At 37.5% G+C, this 24,101-nt stretch overlaps 4 protein-coding genes across 20 annotated transcripts in view; 1 reads left to right on the top strand and 3 right to left on the bottom strand.

The window, feature by feature from the left end:
• Positions 1–25: 25 nt before the first annotated feature.
• Synj (synaptojanin) lies at positions 26–5,695 on the bottom strand. Its single transcript, XM_072006051.1, has 7 exons — positions 4,594–5,695; positions 4,089–4,443; positions 3,847–4,011; positions 2,593–3,647; positions 1,944–2,515; positions 1,692–1,866; positions 26–1,614 (listed from the first exon to the last, which is right to left on the bottom strand). The coding sequence occupies exons 1-7, from the start codon at positions 4,718–4,720 to the stop codon at positions 614–616; spliced, it is 3,450 nt and encodes a 1,149-aa protein (XP_071862152.1). The 5' UTR covers positions 4,721–5,695; the 3' UTR covers positions 26–613.
• Positions 5,696–5,835: 140 nt separating this feature from the next.
• Ari-2 (E3 ubiquitin-protein ligase ari-2) lies at positions 5,836–9,462 on the bottom strand. The gene is made up of 8 exons (XM_072006052.1): positions 9,284–9,462; positions 8,216–8,738; positions 7,919–8,150; positions 7,729–7,846; positions 7,429–7,653; positions 7,143–7,355; positions 6,904–7,053; positions 5,836–6,542 (listed from the first exon to the last, which is right to left on the bottom strand). Exons 2-8 carry the CDS (start codon positions 8,736–8,738, stop codon positions 6,534–6,536), a joined length of 1,470 nt encoding a protein of 489 aa, XP_071862153.1. The 5' UTR covers positions 9,284–9,462; the 3' UTR covers positions 5,836–6,533.
• Positions 9,463–10,112: 650 nt separating this feature from the next.
• Positions 10,113–11,385, top strand: Dph3 (Diphthamide biosynthesis 3). Its single transcript, XM_072005165.1, has one exon. It carries the CDS (start codon positions 10,223–10,225, stop codon positions 10,475–10,477), a length of 255 nt encoding a protein of 84 aa, XP_071861266.1. The 5' UTR covers positions 10,113–10,222; the 3' UTR covers positions 10,478–11,385.
• Positions 11,386–11,542: 157 nt separating this feature from the next.
• The window catches only part of LOC139988123 (uncharacterized), a 45,109-nt gene continuing 32,550 nt past the window's right edge, over positions 11,543–24,101 (bottom strand). For 13 of the 17 annotated variants that reach the window (XM_072005130.1, XM_072005128.1, XM_072005132.1 and 10 more), the window contains 5 exons: positions 22,678–22,830; positions 21,015–21,407; positions 18,997–19,266; positions 18,502–18,764; positions 11,543–18,371 (listed from right to left, as the gene is read on the bottom strand). In XM_072005130.1, the coding sequence (XP_071861231.1) occupies positions 17,949–18,371; positions 18,502–18,764; positions 18,997–19,266; positions 21,015–21,407; positions 22,678–22,830 (1,502 nt within the window). In that variant the 3' untranslated portion in view covers positions 11,543–17,948. The remainder of the gene's footprint in view (positions 18,372–18,501; positions 18,765–18,996; positions 19,267–21,014; positions 21,408–22,677; positions 22,831–24,101) is intronic. The other 4 variants (XM_072005137.1, XM_072005144.1, XM_072005143.1 and 1 more) reach the window with 3 other exon arrangements.

Genomic DNA, 24,101 nt, shown 5'->3' with positions numbered 1-24,101 from the left:
TAAATACAAATTAATATGTCAGGGGTTAATGCAAAGGATTCATGATTTATTTGTTGCAATTAAGAAAAATGAACAAGAAATGAGTAATGCAATAGATTCTATTTTCTGAAGATACCAATTCTGTATTCATAATAATGGACGACATTTTGAAATGAAATTATAATGTGAACCGACGATCTATTCCTATGTAGTATCGAACAAGAAAGCAGTCTATTACCATTTCGTATTTATGTTATAGCTTGTTTTAATAAAACATTTAGGAGCATATATTTGTATAACATCTTTTTCTTATTACTTATAGAATATGCTGGTAAAGTTTTACAGAAAAAACTGAAGCACCCTCCTACATGTATAATCAAATCTTTGAGGTATTTAACAGATTTGTTTATATGTAAAGTATAATAAGAAAATGCACGACGGGAAGCATAAATTCTTACAGTGTCTGAAAACTGAATTTGACTAACCAGAATAGACTTAAGATTTATAGTATACTACACAGCTGTACATTACATAGAAGCAATCTATTCTGTTTTTAATCTCTATCTATATTTATAAATAATTAGCTACACAATGACAAATAACGAGTCAATTCCGAAATTATATAGACCACTGTTTAATGTGGATTTCTAGCTGGAATGGGTGGTCCACCTGATGTTCTTGCCGGAATTGGTGGTGGAGCATTTGACGCGGGTAAACTAGGTGGTGGATGTTGAGGAGGAGGAGGAGCTTGCCTTTGAGGTAGTGGAGGTGGTTTAGAATTGGGTGGCCTACTAGGTTCTTGCGAAGGATCCGTACGAGGTAATGGAGGTGGTGGACGGTTTGGTATGGGGTAGTTAGGTGATCCATCCATTATTTCTTCATAAATTGCAGATTCCGGAGATAACCTTTCGCTTTGGTCAAATTCTCTTTCTCTGACTAAAGGTGCTGGATATTGATTGGGCAACACGCTAAATACACCAGCTCGTGGTCCTTGTTTTCGATCTTGTACTGGACTTTTTGGTGGTTGAGTTGGACGCCCTGGTGGAGCTGGTCTGGGTGGAGGAATTACTCCATTTGGACTACCTCTACTAGGGGATGATCGTTCTCCTATATCTAATTGTTCTAATCTTTGCATAGGGCTCCTCATTGGAGAATTTGAAACAAACTGTGCAACTGTGGTATTACTGCAAAGTTCTATTTCTTTTTCAATTAGTTGTACCCAGTTTGGAGATTTCAACGATAATTTCAAGGCTTGACCACATACTTGAGTCATACCTTTCCTTGCTGCTGACAAAGCACATTGTCCATCTCTAAATGTTACCCAGATTGTTTCACCGACGAATCTGACAAGGATTACTTCGCCAATATGAGAGAAATCTTGCAATAGAGCCATCATGAAATTTTCATCGAACACGCTGTCCATATCATCCGATTCTTCAACTGCTTTAACTACTATAGTGCCATCAGGTGGACCCAAATCTTGAATCACTTCTTTGAATACTCGTTCACGTTTTTCAGATTCAACACAATGAATATCTATATCTATAATGGCAATAACCGGCCGATGATCACTTTGTTTCAATTCTGCTCTGCCATAATGAATTAATTTTCCTGGATTCCAATCTGTAGGGGAATCTAAAACAAATGAGCGAAAATGTAATTAATGAAAGTGACAACAATGCCAACAAGAATCATAATTGTATGGAACTAACCGATATCAGGTACTTGTTTTCGACGTTTCCACAATACTCTATCCGTCCAAGCGGGCTGTCGACATTTTTCACTAGTATCATAGTCACCAGAAAAAAGATCATACTTGTATGTTGGAGCAAAGTTAATAGGACCTTCCAAAAAATTTTTAAAAACATTTCCTTGCTCCTGTTGAACCTAAATTCGAAATATGTTAAGGAAATTATCAAACATGTTTGTATAAAGTATTTACTTTACAAATTTATTGTCTTTACCTTCAACTGATCATATTGTAATATTTGATCAAATTCGTTTCTTTTGATCATTTCTTTCATCTCATCCTTATCCATATCAACCCTGTAATTGAAATCTCCACACCAAAATACGTAATCGTGAGTATTTAATGTTCTTCCCATAGGGAAGGTGATTTTTCGCGTAATTTCCGCATAATCTGCATTGCGTTCATTCACTTGAGATTGACCAGCAGCAAAATGTGCACAAACAAAACAAAAAGATGTGGAATACAATACGCATCTAATAGCAGCAGCTCCTTTATTTCCTGTTGCACCTCCCAAACCGGTTTTTACACAATCTACAGCTACATCTCTTAAATAAGGTGCATGCTCAGGTCGTATGAATAAATAAAGACAAACACCGACTAATTGTTGATATGTGACCAAAACATATTCAGTATCCCGCGAAAGTACTTTTTGCAATTCCTCTGCCCAAGCTTTTGCATTATCAGTACTAGCAGCCATTATGTTACTAGCATTCAAGTCAACGATTTCTTCGAATCCTATTGCAAATATATCTACAGGAATATTGTCATATTCAACTGATACTAGAGCTGTAAAAAAAGATATAATTAATTCGTAAAAATTTATTTTATTAATAGTAAAAAATATATATAGGTTTAGAACTTACATGATGATTTTCGTGGAGCATCTAGTAACCAATCAGAAAGAGACACATCTTTGTACACGACACTTCGGAAGTGTTTCCCTCCATTAACGTTGTAGGTACCAACACTTATTCTGAGATTCATTGTAGCTACATACTCATTATATCTTTTACACATTTCTCTGAGAACGCTCGGCGGAGCATGTAGCATATTTGAAGGTAAAAGTAATCGAGCTCTATCCGCTAATTCAGTATTTAAAGTTGATCCCAATAACAAAATGTCAATAGCTTCTTGTTTACTGGAGTCTAATAAATTATTTTGTATTGTTCTAGCTGCAGATCTTGCACCATCCATTAATTTTGAACTTCCTTGAATTGCCCCAGTACCAGCATATATTTTACTTACTTCATTACCATTGTTGATCCACATTTGTCTAAATACTTCTTCAAATCTTGAAACCATCTGCTGTTTTTCAAGTAACTTTAATAATCCAAGTTGTTTGCTAAGTATCTCCAGTGCAAAAAATGTTTGTACACAATTTGTTCTATCTAAACAATCGAGACAATTTGTTCTAATAGTCCCAGTTTGTTCAAGAATGACAGTATTACCAGCCGCGTAAAACAAGGAAAATGATTCTAAATATTTATCTACTTTTGTTTTCAACTTTGAAAGGTTTTTCATATTTCCACCTCTGCATTCTTGGTGGTAATCAAATAGAATATGAGGTACATCAGTATGTTCTGACATATTATGATGAGTTTGGAATAATTGACTTAACATTGCTTCTCCTTCTTTACTTCCAATTAGACTAGATCCAAGAAGATTGATAATTACTTGCTGGCCATACCTTTGTTTAATCATATTCAAATGTCTATTAAAGGCTGGTGCAGAAGCTTCAGAACCACGAGAAATTTTCACTTTGTGAGAACCAACCTGTATACCAGGCTGCTCCCAGAATAAAGGAACTGATCCTCTGGTTTGCACATAAGAGGTTACTTCATTATCTAAATATATTACTTGCTCTGTTTCTACAAAATTTGCTACATGACCATCATCATTAGTTCCTCTGACATTAAACCTAGATAATAAACATAAATCTATAGAATATTGCTAATGTAAAATTCAGGCTTGGTTTTAAGTGATTAATATAATATTATCAAGTATGATTGTATTATATTACATGATAAGAACTGATATGAGTGACACTGCTGTTTCGGTGTTGTAAAATAATTACTTTATGGATTATTTGTATTCAGTTAAGAATGAATTAAGAATACCTTGTGCCTGCCCGTTCACAACTTAATCTAGACATGAGGACAGCACGAGCTTGTCTATGACCAACATACACAGTTCGAATTTCTACACTACCACACATTGCTTTAAGTAACCAATGGGATGTATCCACACCATATCTTAATAAATGTATATGTAACATTCGATTCCTATTTGTTACATGAAAAAGAAAGAACATTGAGATTTTTGATACTTACAACACATATAATATATATTATGTACTGACCAAAAAAATCTATTGTCAGTTGTTGTAGATTTGCATCTCCTCTGTGCACTAAGGGTAATATCAAGAGGCTCTTGATTAGCAGACCAAGAGAAATAAAATGTGCCAGAGTTGAGAACTTTTCTAACTTCAGATACACGATCTTCGTTACTTTGTGTATAATGAAGTGGTACAAAATGAGTCTGTGTAATTCTAAATACTTCGGATTCTCCTATTTTGCCAACTGAAAAACAGCCAGTCACAAGAACAAGATATAATAAGGTATTTTCACCTGCATTTAACTGCAATACGCCTAAGCATCCATATGCATCTAATAATTTTGTATATTTTCCTTTCAAAGTGTCTGTTTCTTCAGCAGCTGTAATATTTAAAAAGTTAAGGAATTTATTTGATAGATACCACTTCTTATGTTTTCTAAATGATAATTTAAAAAAAAAAAAAAGAAAAATTGCAAGATTAAAGTTAAAGGATATTCGCAGAAAAATATTAATTATGATAAACTACTTACAAAGAACAGCGACTGCCTGTGATTCGAAAAGAACAGTTTCCTTTCGATTTCGTTGTTCCAATATAAGTGAATGAGGACTAGGTGGTTTTAGCTTTTCGTAAACGCGAAACCCTTTGCCCATCGCCATTGTTGTACTAATGTCTTTGAAAGTTTCGGGGATAAATGTACGCTTTGGTAGAATATGACAGCCCCGTCTGTCATACGGAGGAGTGTGATCACCCTACTCTTACTATGTTTTCTTTCTTTCTACCGACTGATCTTTGTTCTTCGCTACTGACAGTAATACGCTTTTCCCTACTAGTTGACGATGGAAGGTAGCGCTCTTTTCGCTAATCCGTCGATACTTCGATATTTTCGCAATATATACATCGCGATTTCACGGAGTCTACAGTCTGCTTGTCTAACCGTAACAATCAATCGAACGCGCCATTTTGAAATTTTGAAAAATCAAATATGCAACAATCTCGCGCCACAAACATCGGTCAGTTAAAAGTTGCTTCATCAGTTACATAGAATTGTTGTGATTGAAAAAACCGTTCTCCTTTCATGACTTTTGAACGTAAATAAAGTAATATGTGAAAGCTAATGTGAAAAATTCAAGCAAGAATACAAAATTTTGTGCACACAGTGAAAGCTTATACACAGAATTTATCAAACGTGAATTTTTGATATAACTTATCAATTTTAATTTTAAAAGGTGTAATTTTGACGAATGTTTTAGTTTTTAAGGCAACCTCCTAATCTTTTTGTGCAACTAATTTTAAGTATCAGAAAGAATAATGTTCCAGATCTCGTCAAAAGGAGTTTTGGATTGAAGGTAACGGTCTTTTAAATTTAATATGTATTATAGAAATAACCATTATACAGAAGCCTTACCATATTTTAAACGTATACCGTTGACTGTGAAATAAAAATATAAAAATTTCTTCTATGGTTTCCACCAGTTAAAGTGAACGAAAAGATATTGTGCGCCATATTGAAATTTAAAAAACTAGATGTTTAATACGATAATATTGTTGATTTTCAAGTTGTATCGTAACAAATACTAAATAATATATAAGAATGATTAATTCAATTTGTTATAAATATTAGAAAACAAACATTTCCTGTAGTAAAAGCAATCGATGTGTTTTTTAAAATCATTCAAAATAACTTGTTTGATATCTTCTAGTACAATATATTAGTTACTGAAACATAACAGTTCGATGATTCATGATTTTATAAAAGATATTTTCAAAAAGATACAATTGTTGCGGTAAAGTTTATTTCTTTTAGTGATATATTAATTATTACATTTGTTTTTCACAATGGTCGTGAAGTTTAAACGGGATTCTTTATTAAAAGATCGATCGTATCTATTCTAATGTATCGCGTATAAATAGTTGAAAAAAAGTTCAATTGCAGTTTTTAATGGATGTCTTTGATCGTTGCATGCACCTCAAATCTAATTATAGAAAATGTCACGTTCTTTTACATTACCACAATATTTACATGTTAAAGGTACCATTTATTGGCACCTAATTAAATTGTTAGGCTATGTATTTTCTTCCACTTTTTTTTTTATTTTAGCCAGTCGTTGATACTAAAATGTTTTTTAGTAGTAGTAATGCTTTAAAGGAAAAATTAGAGAATCCATCGAATCAGCACAAGCGAAATTCATATTTAAACTCATGTGATAAAAAATACATATCATAATCCATAAAATCAATAATTCTTATAATATCTTTTGTTCAACTGTGTGATAAGCATCAATAAAAACAATTTTATAAATATGGATTTCAAAAAATGCAATTATATAATATTCATGGAAATATTCTTAGACTAGGAAATTATGCATTATATATCAAATTTTAATCAGTCAATAAAAATTAATACTTTCCTACATCTCATTCTTCAATGATGCTTTCTCTTTCCTTCTCTAATCTCCTTGCCGTCTTTGATTAAGATATTTATAAAATTTCTTATTTATATAGGATTACATAAATAACAAACAGATTCAATTTTCTTTTCTACAGACACCACTTTTAATAAAAATGTAAAAATTATCTGATAAAAATAATTTAAAAATCGTTTAATCGATAAAGAATACTTAAATCTAAAGTTATTTTCTAAAACATTGTCAATTGAAATGATTCTACGCACTATTCCAAACTTTTTCTTTAATGACGAATGATTAACTAATGCGTAAATAATAGCTGTTGTAATATAATACTTCAAGAACTAAACTATAGCTGTTTCGTAAGTTTGGCATGATTGTGAAAGAGACTGCAATGATGTAACAAAATATTTACGATCACTTGGTATTTATACCTCAAGAAAATCCTTCAGTAAAGTGACTCGACGTTTTTCAGCAATATCCATTTGATTTTCCAAATCTCCACGATTTGTTGTTTCTGCATGTTCTATTTTCCAAGAAAGATCTTCTATTTCCGCTTCCAATTGCGCTTGTTGGTATTCAAACTTTAAATATTTATTATACATTTTATTACACATTTAGCTTTCTATCTGTAAAATTACTTAGTATCTTAAAATTTTAGATAGATATTTACTAATTCTTTTCGCGGTCCAGGTTCCATATAATAAGCATAAGGATAAGTATACTGTAAAGTATACCGGCAACGCGTTAAAAGCGACGCAGCTGCAAATAAATGTTGCCAATCGATCCACGTTCCACTGGAGTTCATTACTTTCTTGTTTATTTGCATCTTTATAGCTTCTAAAGTTTGTTCTTCCAATTTTAACGACTTACTGTGATTTTCCCACTGAAAGCATGTTTAAAAATATTGATAACATGCCAGTTAAATATAAATTTAATTCTTGAAGAAAATAATTTACTCTTTCGTAGTAATGAAGATATTTTTTTAAAGCTTCTCTTGCTTGTGCAAGAACACTCTCATGAGCAATGTTAGGATTCTCTTTATATCTTGAACATACATAATATTCGCTTCCGTGTGCTTTCCAATCTCCAAGGCACATCCAACAAAAATCATACTTACAATTATAACATTGCATATGATTGCAACCACCATTTTTTTCTATGCAAATATGGCATTTTGGACACTAAAAAATTAAAGGATATTTGTTATAAAACTACATATAATATTCTACACAGAAATATGAGACTTAAATACTAACATCTTTGGTGTGGGCACTAATATAATTAGCTGTTTCTGAATCATCTGCACATTTTGTTAACCATTTTTTCATAGTATTACAGTCAGTGGGTGCGTGGTAATCAATACCACATCGGAAGCTGCAACAATTACACTCTTTGATTAATACTGTACTAGAGTAATATAAATATTCAAAAATTTTGGTTGCATACCAAAACACAGTTCTACATGATGAACACATCACTCTTTTTGCTCTTTGCTCTTTCGAACGCATAATCATTTGACAATTGGGTCCAGGACAAAACCTTAATTGTGGATGGGATTTTACATAATCACAAAAAGCAAACTGTTGATATCTTTCTCTCATGTTAGGCTTAGTAAGTAGAGATAAAACAAAGTCTTCTGGAGCTAAGACATTACAATCCTGTGCCATGCAACTTATTCCTAGTTTAAATTAATTTAGCTGAGCTCGATTCAATGGATAATCTGATCTACTTCAATGAACTTACCTGTAGAAATACCTTGGGTTATTTGTACTTCAAAATGCATGCACCAACAGTCTTTACAAAATGAATGTCCACACGTTAGAGTAGAAAATTTCTCAGTTGGATATATTGTAACACAAACAGAACATAATCCACTCCTTTGACCTTTTAGTGCTGATAGTGAATCCAATGGAGGTAATAACCTTATTTTTGAATTAATTAACAAACTGGAAGCATTGGTACGATACTTTGCGATGATGTCTTGTAATGCCCAATTGTGTGCGTGTAATAAAACTTTGGCTAAGGATGGTGTTATATGGAGACTATTACTTAACAACTCTACATCTTCATTTAGAAGTCTTTCCACTTCTTCAATTCTTAAACAATCATATACAGCATATTCAGGATCTCTTCGGCTTTGATCATTATCTATATCATTGTCACCTTCACCATCCCATGGGTGTACATTATAATAATCTTCATAACCTGGATCTCCGCAATCTGAGTCGGAGTAATCCATTTCAGTGTCATATTCCTCAGTCGTCATCTGTCATAAATATTATATGACTATATTATTTTATTATAAAGAAATATTTAAAATTGCATATTTTACAAGGCTTGCAATTAATGTACAATTTACACACATACAGTAGGTATATTATTCTTCTCATAACCTTATAATTTTTAGTATTTATTTATAAACATTAAAATATTAAGTGTGTTAATATATGAATAAACAGTGAGAACATAACAAAGAAGTAATTAAATTACCGCTTTATTAAGAAAGGGAATAAAAGATAAAATTTCAACACAAAGGGTTTTCACTAACCATACAGAAACAGCAGAGTTTTAGAATACATATTTTCAGGTTTTGTACAAATTGTACAATTACTTAAATAGTCAATTTATTTATGTAGCATGAAATGATAATTGGAGGTATTAAAGGAATGGTAGTAGGTTCATCGTTTGATTATTTCTTGTTTAAAATGTATTTTTGTGACGTTTAGTAAACATTTTGATGGGATCTCGATTATTGTATTATAATGAGGTGTTTGTTCATTTTGTTCTATTTACATAGCCCAAAAAACATACCTTTATGTTCTTATGTATCAAGAAAAATGCATTGATACGTTTACTTTGTTAGTTAAATGAAAAAGTTATTAAAAGGCTTTATTGTAGCCGTTTATATCGATAGTTACACTGGCGCATGAGTTATGTGTACATCCTTCCATGTCAGGCGTATGATGTGAACGATGTTGTAACAGATGATTTCATTTAATCTGAAAGAAGATAAGAATGTCAAAATCACCTGATACAAGACAGCTGAGTTTAACAAAATGCATATATGTTAATTCATGTAATATTGTAAAAAATATGAATAATTTGTTTTTAAGTATATATAATATAAATGTATTTCAAAATTTTATTTATAAAGGTTAGTCATTTTGAAATTCATGTTTAAATCAATGAGTATACTTCTTCACTGTACTGTGGAAATTCTAGATAACATTTAGTATATATTATTTTGAACGATCTATTTATATATTATATTAACATTATATTCTCTTATGATCATTATATGTGTATATACACGAGTGTATACACATTTTGTTCTTATTTCTTAAATATGATTTTATATTTGTACGAATTACCTAAGAATATTAGAAACTTTAATATTAAATATATTATATAAAAATTCGTATATGAGATAAGCAATGCTACTCTATTTTAACATGTTGTGTTTTCAAATTATATGGAAATCGAAATAAATACTTTTATAAAGTTACGTTCTATTTCAAAGAAAGAGAAAAGGGAGGCAGAAAGAAAGAAAGAATAGAATTATGTAGACTTTTTATTTCAAAGAGTTAGCTATCTATATGATTCTTATAGTTAGCTACCTAAGTATACATATACATACTTTCGTATGCCATCATATGTCGATTCGTGGTTTCGTTGTGATTAGTGGTGAAGTGTGTGTTTCTAACCTCTAAGCTTATTTAAAAAATCCAATTATTACGAACTATTGAAATTATGTCTGTATATCACGATGAAGTAGAAATCGAAGATTTCGAGTATGACGAGGACGAAGAAGTATATTACTACCCATGCCCTTGTGGGGATCAGTTTCAAATCTCTAAAGCAGAATTAGCTGCTGGTGTGGAAGAAGCCACATGTCCTTCGTGCTCTTTGGTTATTAAAGTAATTTACGACAAGGAGGCATTTGCAACTAAACAAGAAGAACTTGTCAGGGATGAGGAGAAACAGCTTATGATTCAAAAGGTTTGAGTTACATTGGGCGACTTTCTAAGATACTGATACTCTGCATTTTTCATACATACGTTCAAGCTGAACAAAGTTGGACGCACGAACAATGGCCAAAGTATACATATATATATATATATGTGTGTATATATATATATTATTATTTATATACAATATATTTATATATAATTACCAGTAGATTTGAAACAAATTTTCAAATTGTCCTTAATTCTCTATTATATTGATTGTTATTGTTAAGAAATAGAACGTGTATAATACAATTATAATAGATAATAACAGAGGAAGAAGAAAACTTTCCACGTCAATCCGCACAAAACAACGAGACTCTGCTAAAGTAGAGGTATTATCACCACCAGTCTGACAACTTAGACAAATATCCTCTCTTGAAGTAAAAATATTTGCTCTTTGATATTAATCCAAAAGCGAATTATCTGATGGAATGAAAAGATTAACAATGTGTTGTTTCTCATAAATAAAAGAGATACGAAGAAGTATTCGAATAAGTACCAAGATCAGTAATAAAAGTAGTTATAAGAGAATGTTGATAGTATTGAAATCTCAGCTGTAAAATCATAAAGGTCCGAAGAAGCCTAAAAAGGAAAAGGAAAAAGAAAGGAGAAGGATGATGGAGGAAAAGAACTAGACAAGGAAACGAACAAGGGAATCAATAACACGAATAATTGTATAATTATTCTGACGATGGAGAAGGTTACCACGATGAAAACGATAATTTAGATGATGGACCTATTTATTAAGATAGTTTTTATAAGAATTGAAAATTTCTCTCTGTTTTCCATTATTGGACTAGGATACTTATAAGCTGCTAATTGAGCACTGTATGGCAATGTATATATGTATCTTTTACCGAATTGTGTATATTGATAATAAATTATTTTAGGATACTTAAATAACGGCAGAGTCTTATGCGCTCGCGCGTATTATTTCATATTCCTCAGTAATTATGTTTTTTAAGGAAATTGGTATCGAAGGGTGATGGTGTGGTAGACGGCAGTGTATTAAAAAAAAAAGGAAATTAATTTTTCGAAACACAATTAAAAGAGTCCAGGGTCAGAGGAAGCGTCGGCGTGTTCTTTATTACGAGTATTTCAATTTCTAATATATAATATATATATTTATATATATATATATAATATATATATAGCCATAATAATCTGCAATTATTGTAATAAATGATCCTTCTCTACGATGCAATCGGAGAGTAAAAACGCAATTTTGGACGAGAAGGGGATGCGCAAAAGTACCGTAGTGTTACGTAATGCTTAACATTTACGCTCGCCGTGATAGTTGTTCTTTTGTAACAACCCACGTTAAGTAATCATTCTCGTTTCCTTTCTTTTGCTTTCGTTCGCAAACAACAAATTTTTACATAGATCATCGTCGGTCCCGGAATGTGCACATTGAGCGTGGGAAGGGAATATGAGAAAAAAAGAAGACGGTCAGTGATCGCGAAAGAAGAAGTCGGTCTCCTGAAATTTCCAGCCGCTCGTTATCACGTTTTCGTTATTTATTAAATCACGTGCGATATCGAAATAGAAGATATTGGAATATCGTTGCCTAAATTTCGGAATCGGGATCGGATGTATAGCGATCGAATCGTTTGCGGTAACGCGACAGGATCGTGGAAATTGCGTTTTGTATATCTAGATATCATGACTTGGCAGTAAGTCGAAGTTAAAAATTTCGCGTATGATTTAAAATTTCTTTAAATTTTTATCTTGAAATATCTTGAAACGTATCCTTGCAGGGTGTTGATGAAATAACAAGATGTTACATTATAGCAAACGATTCAGATCCGATATTTCATCGACATAACGAGTGATTATGTACTTGATTGAAGAAACGCGTACATAGATTTTCGTATGACAAAATATAAACGAAGAAACACTTCATCCGTATACTTTTCTGGCATCGTCGATCACGATCGTTCAACTTTGCAGTACTCGTTCGATTTCCCTTGCTACTGTCTGTCCATCTGTTTTGTAAAATACGAGAAATCTTGTCGTGTCGCATTCCTTTGTTGCAAATAAACCGATCAATGATTTATGTTCTTCCTAAAAAGAAAAAGAAAAAAAAAAAAGAAAAAGAAAAGGAAAAGAAAAGTACTAGAAGAAATCGTACGGTTCCTGATTCGAGATTATTAACGTTTTAAGAAAATGAAGAATCGACCCAATCAGTACCGGATAATCATTCATTCTATTCGTTGTAAAGCATACTCGTCGTCGTTATTTCTGCGATAATAGTTGATCAGTTACACACGATTCTCTTATTCTGACAAAACAGCCTCTTTGCTTTGCTTTATCCCCTCAGCCTTTTTCGTTTAAATACCATCGTTGTTCTAACGTCATCTTCTTTTCACCCGCATTGTTTTTTAATAATATACTATATAATGTATATAGACATATTTATATGTGTTTCGCACAACCTATCTAAGTATGTATAAGTAGGCATAAAAACTGAGGCGAGAATACAGGCGAAACCCCAAACAGTAATCACTCGCGTATTATATCATTTTATAATTTCTTCCTACTTGTTTTGAAAGAAAATGATTTTCATGATAGCAGTATCTATCATCAGAGTTTCTACCTAGCCAATGTTTGTCGCATCGTAAAGATCTGTCTCCTAACGTATTAGAAGACTATACTTTTACTCCGCGTACTACCGGCTTTTCTCTTCGATCTTGAATCGTTGGACACAGAAAAAATGCGCGTGTCCAGAACGTGGCCAGCACGTTCACGGGATTTGCCGTTTCTCTTAAGGCCCGTTCGTCGATGGTTTTGCAAGTTGTTTTCGACAGTGATAGAATCTGAAATCTGTCCACGCGTGTACGCGAGAAGAAAAGCTTGGAACGACGAGAAGCGAAGCGTTGGTTCGACAATTTAAAAGGAGAAAACGTTTACGCGAAACAACAAATCGTTCGATCGACTAGAAGGAAAAGATTATGATAAACATTCGATCCTCGAATTTCCAAGCCTCTTCCTAGACATAATTCCTTTATGTTTAGACACGCGTAATCATATAGAAATGAAAGAAAGTTTTATACATATAGTGAATTTCGCCTAACAGAAGGGCGTTGTTGTAGTCTTGCGAAAAATCTTACAAACGGTTCAAGCTCGATGTCCATTGATTATCCATCGACATACACGATAAAAATAAATGTATAAAGGTTTGAAATGCTTGATTTCTCCACGGTGTTCGCTTCACCTCGTTAGGAAACAGGAACAATTTTCGAATACACGGCGGCCAGTTGATAGGTCTGATAGGTTTGGTTTATGAAATTGCGTTTCCTCCGCGCCATGCCGCACGCGTGTCTCGCGACTTTTGCTTCCAGCAAAATATAGCAGTTTATATATATAATAGCCCTACAAGATGGTTGGGTGACGTTCTGGAAATCACAGGACAAATCAGCTTCTAAATTCGGATGGGCAGTGTAAGCTTCTGCGAGGTGCTTCTTCGACATGTTTAAAGCGGCTACGAGCCTTGCCGATCAACGTTTCCGTCTCCGTTTTTATGCGCTTACACCAAACTGTTCAATGCCTTTCTCTTTCTTCTCTTGCGCTCCCTTCTTCTTTGCTTTTCGATTTAGCAACAAAAAGGAAAAAGAAATGGAAACAACATGAAATTCGTCGAATCGGTGGCGCTTTCAAAAACCTTCTAACGCACACTTCTAACAAGTGGCAACAAGTAAATATACATTATCACAATCATCGCAATTACGCAATTAGAATAATCATCGTAGTAACAGCGCAGTAATAATAATAGTTTGTACAACGCCACTGTTCCGAGTGAATCTCTTAGAAACATTCGACAAACTGTCGTAACAGCGTTATTTCAGTTTCTGTTCGTTCTAATTAAATAGTAACTCCAGTTGCAAGGCTATTGCGCGCGGAATGGAATAATTGAGCGCTTATCACAATAGATCGTGTTCACCGAAATGGCGAGCGCGTTTAAAACAGCTTCCGACACTTGACACAAGTTCGCTAAACGAAATCTGCTATCGTTGACCGTATTGTGCACAAGAGTCTCTAAATTGAACGTCGAAGCTGAGACGGATTTAATACTAAAAGTCACACGTACATCGAACATGGATATTTGAAAAAATAATGGAACAATTGTCCTTACGATTTAGAAGATAAGAAATTCGACCCGGAATATAGATTATAGAATTTATTTAATAATCCGCCACTGCATCGAAATTTTCAAGAATAAATAATAAATCTCTGATCAAAGCCACGTATTTCCTGTATCATTTTACACGCATTCCATCCAACCGTGTTCGCCTCTGTCGTGAATCAGACAGATCGGTGTAAGCAGACGTAAAGGTTGCTAGTTTTTAAACGTAACCGAAGGAAAGGAAAGGGATTAATCGAGGGAAAAAAAGGGATAGACGGGATCGTAACTCTCGTAGAAAAGAAAGAAGAAAACCGTGTTTCCGGTTAATCTCTAATCGTACCGATAGTGTCAAACTGTTTGGAACGATAGCTTAATCAACGATGAATTTCAATATTTTTGCTATCGTGAATAATCATGATCACATTGATATTTTCTGTGAGAAAAACGATGGGATTAGATCAGATCGTTAAAAAATGTCGTAAAAGTAAACAATTTCGAATACGAATGATCTGTCAAATGAGAAACTTTCGAAGACGTTAAGTTGATTCTTTATAGAATTACTTGGATCATTTTCTTCCTTTCGTTTCGTAGAAAGCTACGAATAATTTCACCGAAACGAACAAAAAGGGAAAGGAAAAGAAGTAAAACGATCATCATTGATTGGTTATCGTTGGGTCAACCATTCCCAAAAATGTTAGCCACGATCTTTCGTCGTTATCATGATCTTTTTTACGCTTTCGTCGAATCCCTCGTCAGTCGTTCATTCAGTAAACTTTTTACCATACGTCTTTTTTTTTTTCATTTTTTTTTGTTCATTTTTTTGCCTTAGTAGTTTTTCTTTATTATTAGAGTATCGTTTATCATATTAATCATTATCATTATACTGCTTCACTACGGTTGGTTGACTCTTGGACGTGGATCTGGATGGAGTGTGGTGTACCGGTGTACCAAATGCGCGTGAAAGAGAGAAAAAGCTCCATCGTTTGATTCCTTTCGTATTTTTTTCTTTCTTCTTCGCATTTCTCTTTCCTCTCCTTCCATCGTCCTCGAAGTGAGAACAAGGGGCTCCTATCTCTCCCCCTAATCACGAAATATGCCTCATCCTGACAGTTTTTGTTTCGGTGTCATCCGTACGGTTTCACCGTCAACTGTTACTTTCTCGAATTATATTGTTGCTCGTATTTGTTGTTTCTTGCGTCTGCTCGCTTTCTTCCCTCAAGACAGGAGCGCGACCCTCGTTATCGAGCCCCGAGCTTGTCAAATTTCTCTCCTCTTTCCTTCTTCGCCTTCGACTAGCTCGAAAGAGAAACGTACGAATGAATTTGTCATATAAGAAATCAGACGGAATGCAGCGTGCAACGGGAGAATAGCGTTCACCGCTTCTTCCTTCGTCCCGTTTCTCCTTCGGTTTAACAACTTGTTCCGTAACGATTTCGTAGCTCCGTAATTTCGATGCATTTTCGACTAGCACCAAGTTTCAAATCGTAAATCGAAGCGACGCGTGAAAGCGTGATTTTTGCGCGAGATTCGAAGGAATTGACCCTTCGTTTCACCTCGATTCTCGTCGGTTCCCGACGATTTCGATTAATTCGTAAGCACGAATTCTCCTACTCGTCTTTCTTTGTTGTCCTCGGTTGTTCCTTCGATATCTAAATCGTGAACCTCGAGAATTCCTGTCATGTGTGAAAAAAACACTACGCCTCACTACAGTAATTCGTTTCGCTTGCTGGTGGTAGTTTCTATTTGTCAGGCTTCCGGGAAGTTCTTCGTCGTACGATGCTCGATCGTCCTTCAAGAAATTTTGTCGGGCAAATTCGCGGAAACATTAGCGTATATATGTATATAGAAAGAGAGAGGGAGGCTAATGATCTTCCTTCTACTAAAAACGTGACAGAAAGAAGAATAGAACGGATAATTTTTATAAATCTGTATGAACTTGCAAAGTCGAGGAATGTTAACATTGTGCAACAATAATGCTTGATTCTGTAAATTTCTTTTAGAACGATCGAGAATTCCACGCGGAAATGGAACGAGTTTCCATTTCCTGAATCGGCAAACGCCCGAAGAAAATTATTTCGTGTTTAAAAGAAACTAATCTTTCCACGGTGCCATCGATAATTCAACGGATCTATCGGACGATTAATTTTCTTGCTAAAAATCTTTCTTTCTAAATACATATAGAGCCAGTGATTGAGGAGATGAAAGATCGAACGATCGACGGGAAAGATCCGAGGAATTTTGTCGGTACCGTGATCGTATGATCCGCGAGTGCGATACCCATTAACTGTATACATTCATATTCGTGTATACGTACGTAATTGTTTTCTGTATATAGACTTATATAAAACGCACGAAGCGGCCGAAGGCTATTATATCCTTCCTTTCTTATTTATAGCGACAAGCCGTATTTTATTTCCTCGCGATTCGATTCGTCACGATATCATCTTATTTTCACTTTTATTCTTCGTTCTTTTGTTCTTTTTATCAATGGAAAAAGAATTCGGGCTTAACTACGGCAGATCTCTCGAGATCACTTGAAATATCCTAGAAACTTACTGACTCGCGTGTGTTCGTCTAACTGCGTGTCTTTCTATGTGTCGTTTCGTGTAGTATCGTGTGACATTTTGGTGTATCTATGGGTAACCGAGTATCCGCGTGATCTGTGTGTAAATTGGAAATTCGTTCTTTCGATTCTTCGATCGTCTCAAAGTCAAGATCGATTTTTGCTTGAATGACTATGATCGCTGTAACTTAACAAATCTTTGCCGGTGTACGCGCGTGTATCGTGTAGATGTGTACATGTATATTCATCGAACGCGTGTCTCCCAACTATTTCTCGAGTTTCAACGAGACTGACGCGTTGCCTGCACGCACCGTCTTCGTTCTCGATCGTCTTACGGAGCAGGTGTTCGTCAATTCTTCTTCGCTACGAGACGTTTCTCCTTCGAGGTACTTTATCGATCGCATTCAAGTACTCGCCTCTAAGCCTGTTTCTCTCCTAAAAAAAATCCTCTCTAATCGTCACGACTCTTCTTCTCGTTCCGGAGACGTCGAACATAAAGAAAGCATCTAGATCTCTCGAGGCTTTTCAGGACGAACGAAGAACGTTCAACACGTGATGAGTAAGACGGAAAGGAACCTACGAAATATCTCCTTCCCGCTGAAAAACAACAGGAACGAGCAGACGAACCACGAAAGGAGCTTTCACAGGAACCTCGTCGAATTATTTCATCCCTTACTCTTCGTTTTCTTTCTCTACCTTCGTTTTCCTTCGTTTCTGCTTGCTCCCCCGCTTTCGAGGACGTTAACTACTACGTTTATTTATCAGCTTCCTTCGAACGCTCTAATTTTCCGAGCTGCTGCCCTTCCCCCAGAATTTATCGAAGCGATTTCGCGCCTTTTCCAACACCTCGCTCGCTGCAGAACGTTGTGCGGAGCCTGGAACCACCGTTGGTGCTTCCAGTACGTGATAACCACCACCGCTACTACTTCCTAACCCACCCATGCTACCTCCGCCGCCACCACCGCCCTCGGTGGTACCACCCTGAGGCGATTCAGCTTCTAGGATACGATAACCTTGCTGAGGAACCGTAGACGATAACGGTGTCGTCATCGTTGTTGTCGTCGCGGGTTGACCAGCTTCTTTCTTTCTATCGTATTCGAAACTCGGATCCTCTAGGCATCTTAAACTCGTCCCAGACACAGGTTTTATCGATGGCTCCGGTCTCTGTTGTTCCTTGGGTTCTTCTTCGGTACCGTCTGTTTCCTACAACGAGCGTACGATTCTTATTTTCGCTAGAAATTCCTTCAGCTTCGGATCGAGATAGAAATAAACAAACTCTCACTTTTCTTGCAATATCATCGACAATGTTTCGATTAAAAACAGAGATTCTTACATTTTCATCGAGTGCGGTGGTGCCGCCAGCCTGAACGTTCGAAGGCAATGGACTATCCCTTTCGGAATCCATGTCCTTGTGCCCGTTCAAGCCGCTAAAGCTACCGATAGAAACGCTTTCGCTTTCTGGTGACTTATATCCGGAATGCTGGGAATGCTGCGATTTGTGCTGTGCCGCCAATTCAGGTGGTGCAGATTGCGGGGCCGACGGAACCGACGAAGGTGCCCAGCTCTTCGCTTCGCTATGCGGACGCGTCAAAGGTTCTTAAAAATAAACGGATTAAAGAGATCGTGAGAACCGGTCGCTCGTCTCTTCCGTAACCCAGCCTGTCCGAGACATCACGTACACGTTTCAACATATCGAGTTCCATCGTTTAGAGTCGTTGACAAAACGATTCCAAACTGGCTTCGACGATGTCTATCGGAATACTTTCTCAATTTTTCTATTCTATTAGAAGAACGAAAACGCTCGAAGAAATATGTAAATATTAGCTACCTTCTCTGACGTTTTGAGTGACAGTGAATGTTTTTCCGGTGTCCAATGGCACCGTCCAGTTGACCGGTTCCGGGGAGCGCATGATCATCTGCTCCGGAGACTTTACCCTTGTCGGTTCTGGCGGGCTTTTCACTACCGGCTCGTCGTCGATCCACGGGCTTGCGGTGGTGGCCGAAACGGGCGGCTGCGACTGCGTCTGTGACGGCGGTGTCGACGCGACGCTCGAATCTCCTCCGGTCACGTCCCCGTTCACTTGCGGTTCTGCCGTCACTGAAACGTTTTATCCACGCTTTCAACGATTTGATATATACTCGTCGATCCGTTTCGTTGCCCGAGTTCGGGCGGAACTGCACTCGATGCTTCGAATTGTTACGAGGTTTCCTTTTTTTTCTTTAATCGAATCTCTAACGAAGATCGGAACGTCGAATACCACGTGTGACGCTAAAAGGAGAGAGGACTCTTATCTCGTCCTGCGTCGAAGGATTTATATCAGTGGCACCGGCGTAAAGGAAGGCAACAAAACAGCGTTGGTCGAGTCATCGAGCGCTGATATCGAAAATCGGTTGTAATTCGTGGCTAGACGAGAGGTCTACACAATGGACACAGAGCATCCGAATAAAAAGTACACTAGCGTACTCAGAATGCAGGAAGAGACATGTATACACAAATACATAGATCATAGATAGATAAGTAAATACATAGATTTAGTGTGTCGGCATAGTATGTGTGTAAATGTGCGGCTATGTTGCACGGCCACGCAACAGGTTGACAAAGGGCTCTAACATACAGGCTATTGTTCTTTCTCTACCGCAGAAACATTTACTCGATTGCACGTCGACCGACCGGTGGTGAAACATCGCGGATAATCTGCTTCCCTCTTTTCTCTGCTTCCTCTCGTAGGCCCTTGATCTGACGAAACGCGGCACCCTGTGAGTTATACACGACCAGAGAAAGAAAGGCAGAAAAAAAAAAAGAAAGGAAAAAAGAGAGTACAAGAAGGAAAGAACGAAAGAGTCGCGCGTTGCTCGATACGCATATCACGAGCCAAGCAGAATCACGTTGCGTCTGTGTTTGTCTCTTTATGCGTGAAAAAGAACGTTTTCGTGTTTTCTGGCCGGAATGATCGTTCGTCGGTGTTGGAAGCACACTTACGTTTAACTGCCACCTGATTCGTTCTTCTTAACTCCCGTACATGTTTTTTTTCCCTCTCGTTCCTTTTGCTCGAGCGTCTGCGGAGTGTGACGACTCGGATCGTGGTTCGGTGCAGGTGTTGGTGCGAAAAGCTGATCTAACAAACGGTCGACAGCTCCGACTACGCACAAAGGCACGTCTGCGAGACGGATTTAGCGTGGTGGAAAGAACAAACCACAATTGGATACGAAGCTACCTCGAATCCCTTGATTTACCGCGAGACGCCGCGGACAGAGCGATAGAGAGATGCAGCAGCGGAGTGGATTTTTAAAAACACGGTTGCCGAGAGGCGCGTGTGCCGAGTGAAAACGCGCGGTATGTAATCTGTACGATGAAAGCGTGACGAGAAAGGAGGAACGCACAGAGAATCGGCCGCTCTATTTCGCGCCGGAAGTACAAGTTGTGCGAAGGATATTCCCCGGTTGTTGTACCGGAGGAACGGTAAAGAGCGCATAAAGAAAATAAGAGAAACGTGAAAAGAAAGACGGACAGACGAGATGAGATAAAAGAGGAAGAGTAGGGATTCGAGTAGCGATTATATACGAAGACGAGAATAGGCAATCGAGAGTAAAGAAAGATCGGAAAAGCGTACGGTTAACCGGTGGAGGAGAGAAAGACAGAGAAAAGATGTAGTTATATATAAGAACAGCACAAAGACAACAACAGCGATAACGGTAATGGTAACAACGACAACGACAACGATAATGACAGCAACGAAGACACGGAAAGCGTTGTTTAGTTGTGTTCGAGCGAACAAAATTATGTAGGCAACGGAGAAGAACACAGGCCTTTTTTTTTTTTTTTTTGGCAGAGAGCATGCTACTTACTAGGTTGGACGGCAGTAGCGGCTTGGTTTGACGCGTATCGACTATCGGAGGATGATTTGGATGGATCGGCGACGGCGGCTGCGGCCGCAGCCGCAGCTGTCTGGTCGCGGCCCGTTTTTGCCTCGTTCGGACCTTGGTGGGACCGGCTTATATCTTTAACACGGTCCGGCCTGGCCGCAGCAGCAGCGCTCGACGTAGGTGGGTGATGGACACTCGTATGAACCGAATGCTTTACCGGGGGTTTTACGCTTGTACTTGTCGTGTTTGTGGTAGTGGTAGTTGTGGTAGTGGTGGTTGTGGTAGTAGTGGTAATTGTGGTGGTACTTGTGGTAGTGGTCGAGGGTTTCGCGTGATGAAGAGGGCGATAGGGGGGAGCGGTGGTTGCGAGGAAGGCTAGAACATACGGTACACAAAGTACAATGATGAATAAAGCCCATCGTCCTCATTAAGGGAAATTAGTAGAGAGCGTAAGACAGTATTCGCTGATGCATCACCGTGCTTAAAATGTAACATCCGCGTGTAGAGCGAAGCACCTCGAACACGCTAGCTCGGATTAGATTGGATGGAATATTTGGAGAACGCGTTGCTGTAAAAACGTTCCTCACGTCTTCTAGATTTTGCAACGATGTATTTCGTTAAATTCGATCCCTTTACGATGCAAAGTTTCTCAACGATCCACTTGAACGTTTAATCCGCGTTCCGTAGTCCACGTGGCTCGTATATTCAAAGTTCGTTCCGATTAAACATTTTAAGCAAGGCTGCACCGTTTCGTTGAGATTCATTCTTATTGGAGAGGTTGTCGAGGGCTGAAGGGTCTCCCGGTGTTATCGAGCCCGCTCAGAATTACGTCCACACTCGAATATCGAGGTCTCTTCGTATTTGCGTTTCCAAGTAGTCACGGTATACGCAAAAGACGTGTCGCGTCACGGTAGACGACTAAGTTGAGACCGCGGAATTTCACCGCGATACGGACACGTATGTAAAGTATATAGCCGGTCTCGACGTTATTTTTTCGAAAATTATTTCGAATCGTCGTCAAATTGACCAGATAGCCGACGCGCGTAACGTCAAAGAATATTCGAGCATAGATGAATCTTGAACAGTTGGTACAGCGAGAGAAAGAGATAGAGAGATAAAGAGAGAGAGAGAGAGAGAGAGAGAAAGATAAAAAACGGATAAGCTTCGGTTGATATTGCGGCGGTATTCGCGATTAGAGAATCATTTAAACGGGAGAATATTCAACCGCGTGTTGAACCACACAGAACTTCCCAATTATTGCCAGCAATAATAATTCAAAAATCGACTTTAATCCTAACGTTTCTCAACGAATTTCTTATCGAGTATCTATCGTCGTTGGGACCAACGCGATTTCATACACGGTTCAACCCTTTAACAGTTTAATCGAATGAAAAGAAAAAAGACACGATAGACTAACCAAACTAGATAGACAGACACTGCACTGTATCGTAATAGTAATTTCTATGTTTAACGTTCTCTTCTATCCTATTTGAGCATCTAAACTGTTCAAGGGTTAAAGGCAGAAGGGTTACAGGGTATAACGGTGATCGGGTGGTAACTGGTGCAGGATGAAGGGTTGTAGAGATATCTAAAATACGTGAAAGTCGGGCTAGCGGGCAGCAGGTACATGGTACAGAGAACGTACATTTCCGATGGACCTGCGGGGACCTCCTGTAGAACGGAGTAGGCCCTGGGCCCGAGGGTGGTGGCGGTAATGGCGGCACGCTGATCGACGAACCCGCCGAGGAAACCGTCGACGGTTCCCGTATGCTCCAACGCACGCGGCCAGGGCCCGTGACTGAAACACCCGCTACCACTCCTGATCAATCCGATCACGATGCTCGGACGATCGTCGATCTGATCGCGATCGATTTCGCGCGAGCAACTTTTAGCCTGATTAATGACTGAATAGATTGACAGAGGACAGAAACGGGGGTTGGAGGTAGAGGGCTGAATGAACGGGCGCAAGGGATGTTTGTTTTATCAAAGATTTATCTCTACCTCGATGCATCCAGTGATTTCGATCGATAGCATACTGTGACAGGATATATCAAATAATAGATAGTACGGTTTTTCGTTTATCTTGTGACCAATGATTTCAATGAGTTCAGATGAGCTGAAGTTGCAGCGACGCGACTACGACCGACGTACGAATGCTTGTTGCTCACCGCCTCGGTGTTAGATGGTTCAATGGATGAGTCGAAATGACGATGACTATTTCGCTGACTACACGACCGTGACGATGATGAAGGACGATGGTAGATCGAAGAGATGTGACTGGTTACGATGATTACGAGTGAACGAGAGGCGTCACGTAGGATGAAAAGTCATGGTGCTAGGTGCAGATATATGAAACAATATTATTGATACGTGAAACAACGTGACAAGGATTATCTATCGATGATGCTTGGATCAAGCGCGTTGATGTGTTATTTTCATAAAAGATGACGGTATTTTCTTTTTTCTTTTTTTTTTTTTCTTTTGCTAATGCTTGGCGTTCAAAAAGGGACACACTTATCCAGGTAGCTTTAATTTACTCGATCGATTCCATTGTCCGATACTATATATGTTTGACATTGAACATTCTGCTATAGCTAATTGTAAGAACGGTTAAACGAGTTGGTTGGGCTAATTCGCGGTTTACGGAGGTTGTTGAGGAAAGAAAGGGGTAAACAACATGTTGCAAAACTTTCTGCACGGACAATCAATAGGGCTACTGATTACTAGAGATTTGGACTCATAGGCAGAGACAAAAAGATAGAAACGATTAAACAGGAGTATCATGCATTTGCCTAAAACATTAACGACCACTTGGCAGTTAACGCGTTCGACACACACCGCTTAAAGAATTCATTTGACAAAGAAGACGCGAGTTGCAGATCGGCCCGCGACGAATCTTTCTACGGTCGACACTTTTCAATGAAGTTACGGTCTGTGGACAAAGAAAGATACAAACACGTACAGCGATACTCTTAGAAGCGGTGGATGTCTCTTGCAACACGATTCGAACAGGGTAAATACGGTCAGGTATGACGAACGGTTTGGCTTTTGGGACCCACAAGAGCAAAC

This window comes from Bombus fervidus, chromosome 6 (genome assembly GCF_041682495.2).
Source record: "Bombus fervidus isolate BK054 chromosome 6, iyBomFerv1, whole genome shotgun sequence".
NCBI classification, from domain to species: Eukaryota; Metazoa; Arthropoda; class Insecta; order Hymenoptera; family Apidae; genus Bombus; species Bombus fervidus.
Note: the sequence above shows the minus strand (reverse complement) of the source record. Positions and strands in the feature narration are given on the sequence as shown.

Bases quoted from the DNA above. Each gene is read 5' to 3' on its own strand.
- Ari-2 (XM_072006052.1), bottom strand. From the start codon at position 8,738: ATGACGACTGAGGAATATGACACTGAAATGGATTACTCCGACTCAGAT. The intron at 8,151-8,215 runs GTAAGTTCATTG...AATTTAAACTAG, and splicing joins AACCCAAGGTATTTCTACAG to GAATAAGTTGCATGGCACAG. The intron at 7,847-7,918 runs GTATGCAACCAA...TAATTGTTGCAG, and splicing joins TCATGTAGAACTGTGTTTTG to CTTCCGATGTGGTATTGATT.
- Synj (XM_072006051.1), bottom strand. From the start codon at position 4,720: ATGGCGATGGGCAAAGGGTTTCGCGTTTACGAAAAGCTAAAACCACCT. The intron at 4,444-4,593 runs GTAAGTAGTTTA...TAAATATTACAG, and splicing joins ACAGGCAGTCGCTGTTCTTT to CTGCTGAAGAAACAGACACT. The intron at 3,648-3,846 runs GTATTCTTAATT...TTTATTATCTAG, and splicing joins TGTGAACGGGCAGGCACAAG to GTTTAATGTCAGAGGAACTA.
- Dph3 (XM_072005165.1), top strand. From the start codon at position 10,223: ATGTCTGTATATCACGATGAAGTAGAAATCGAAGATTTCGAGTATGAC.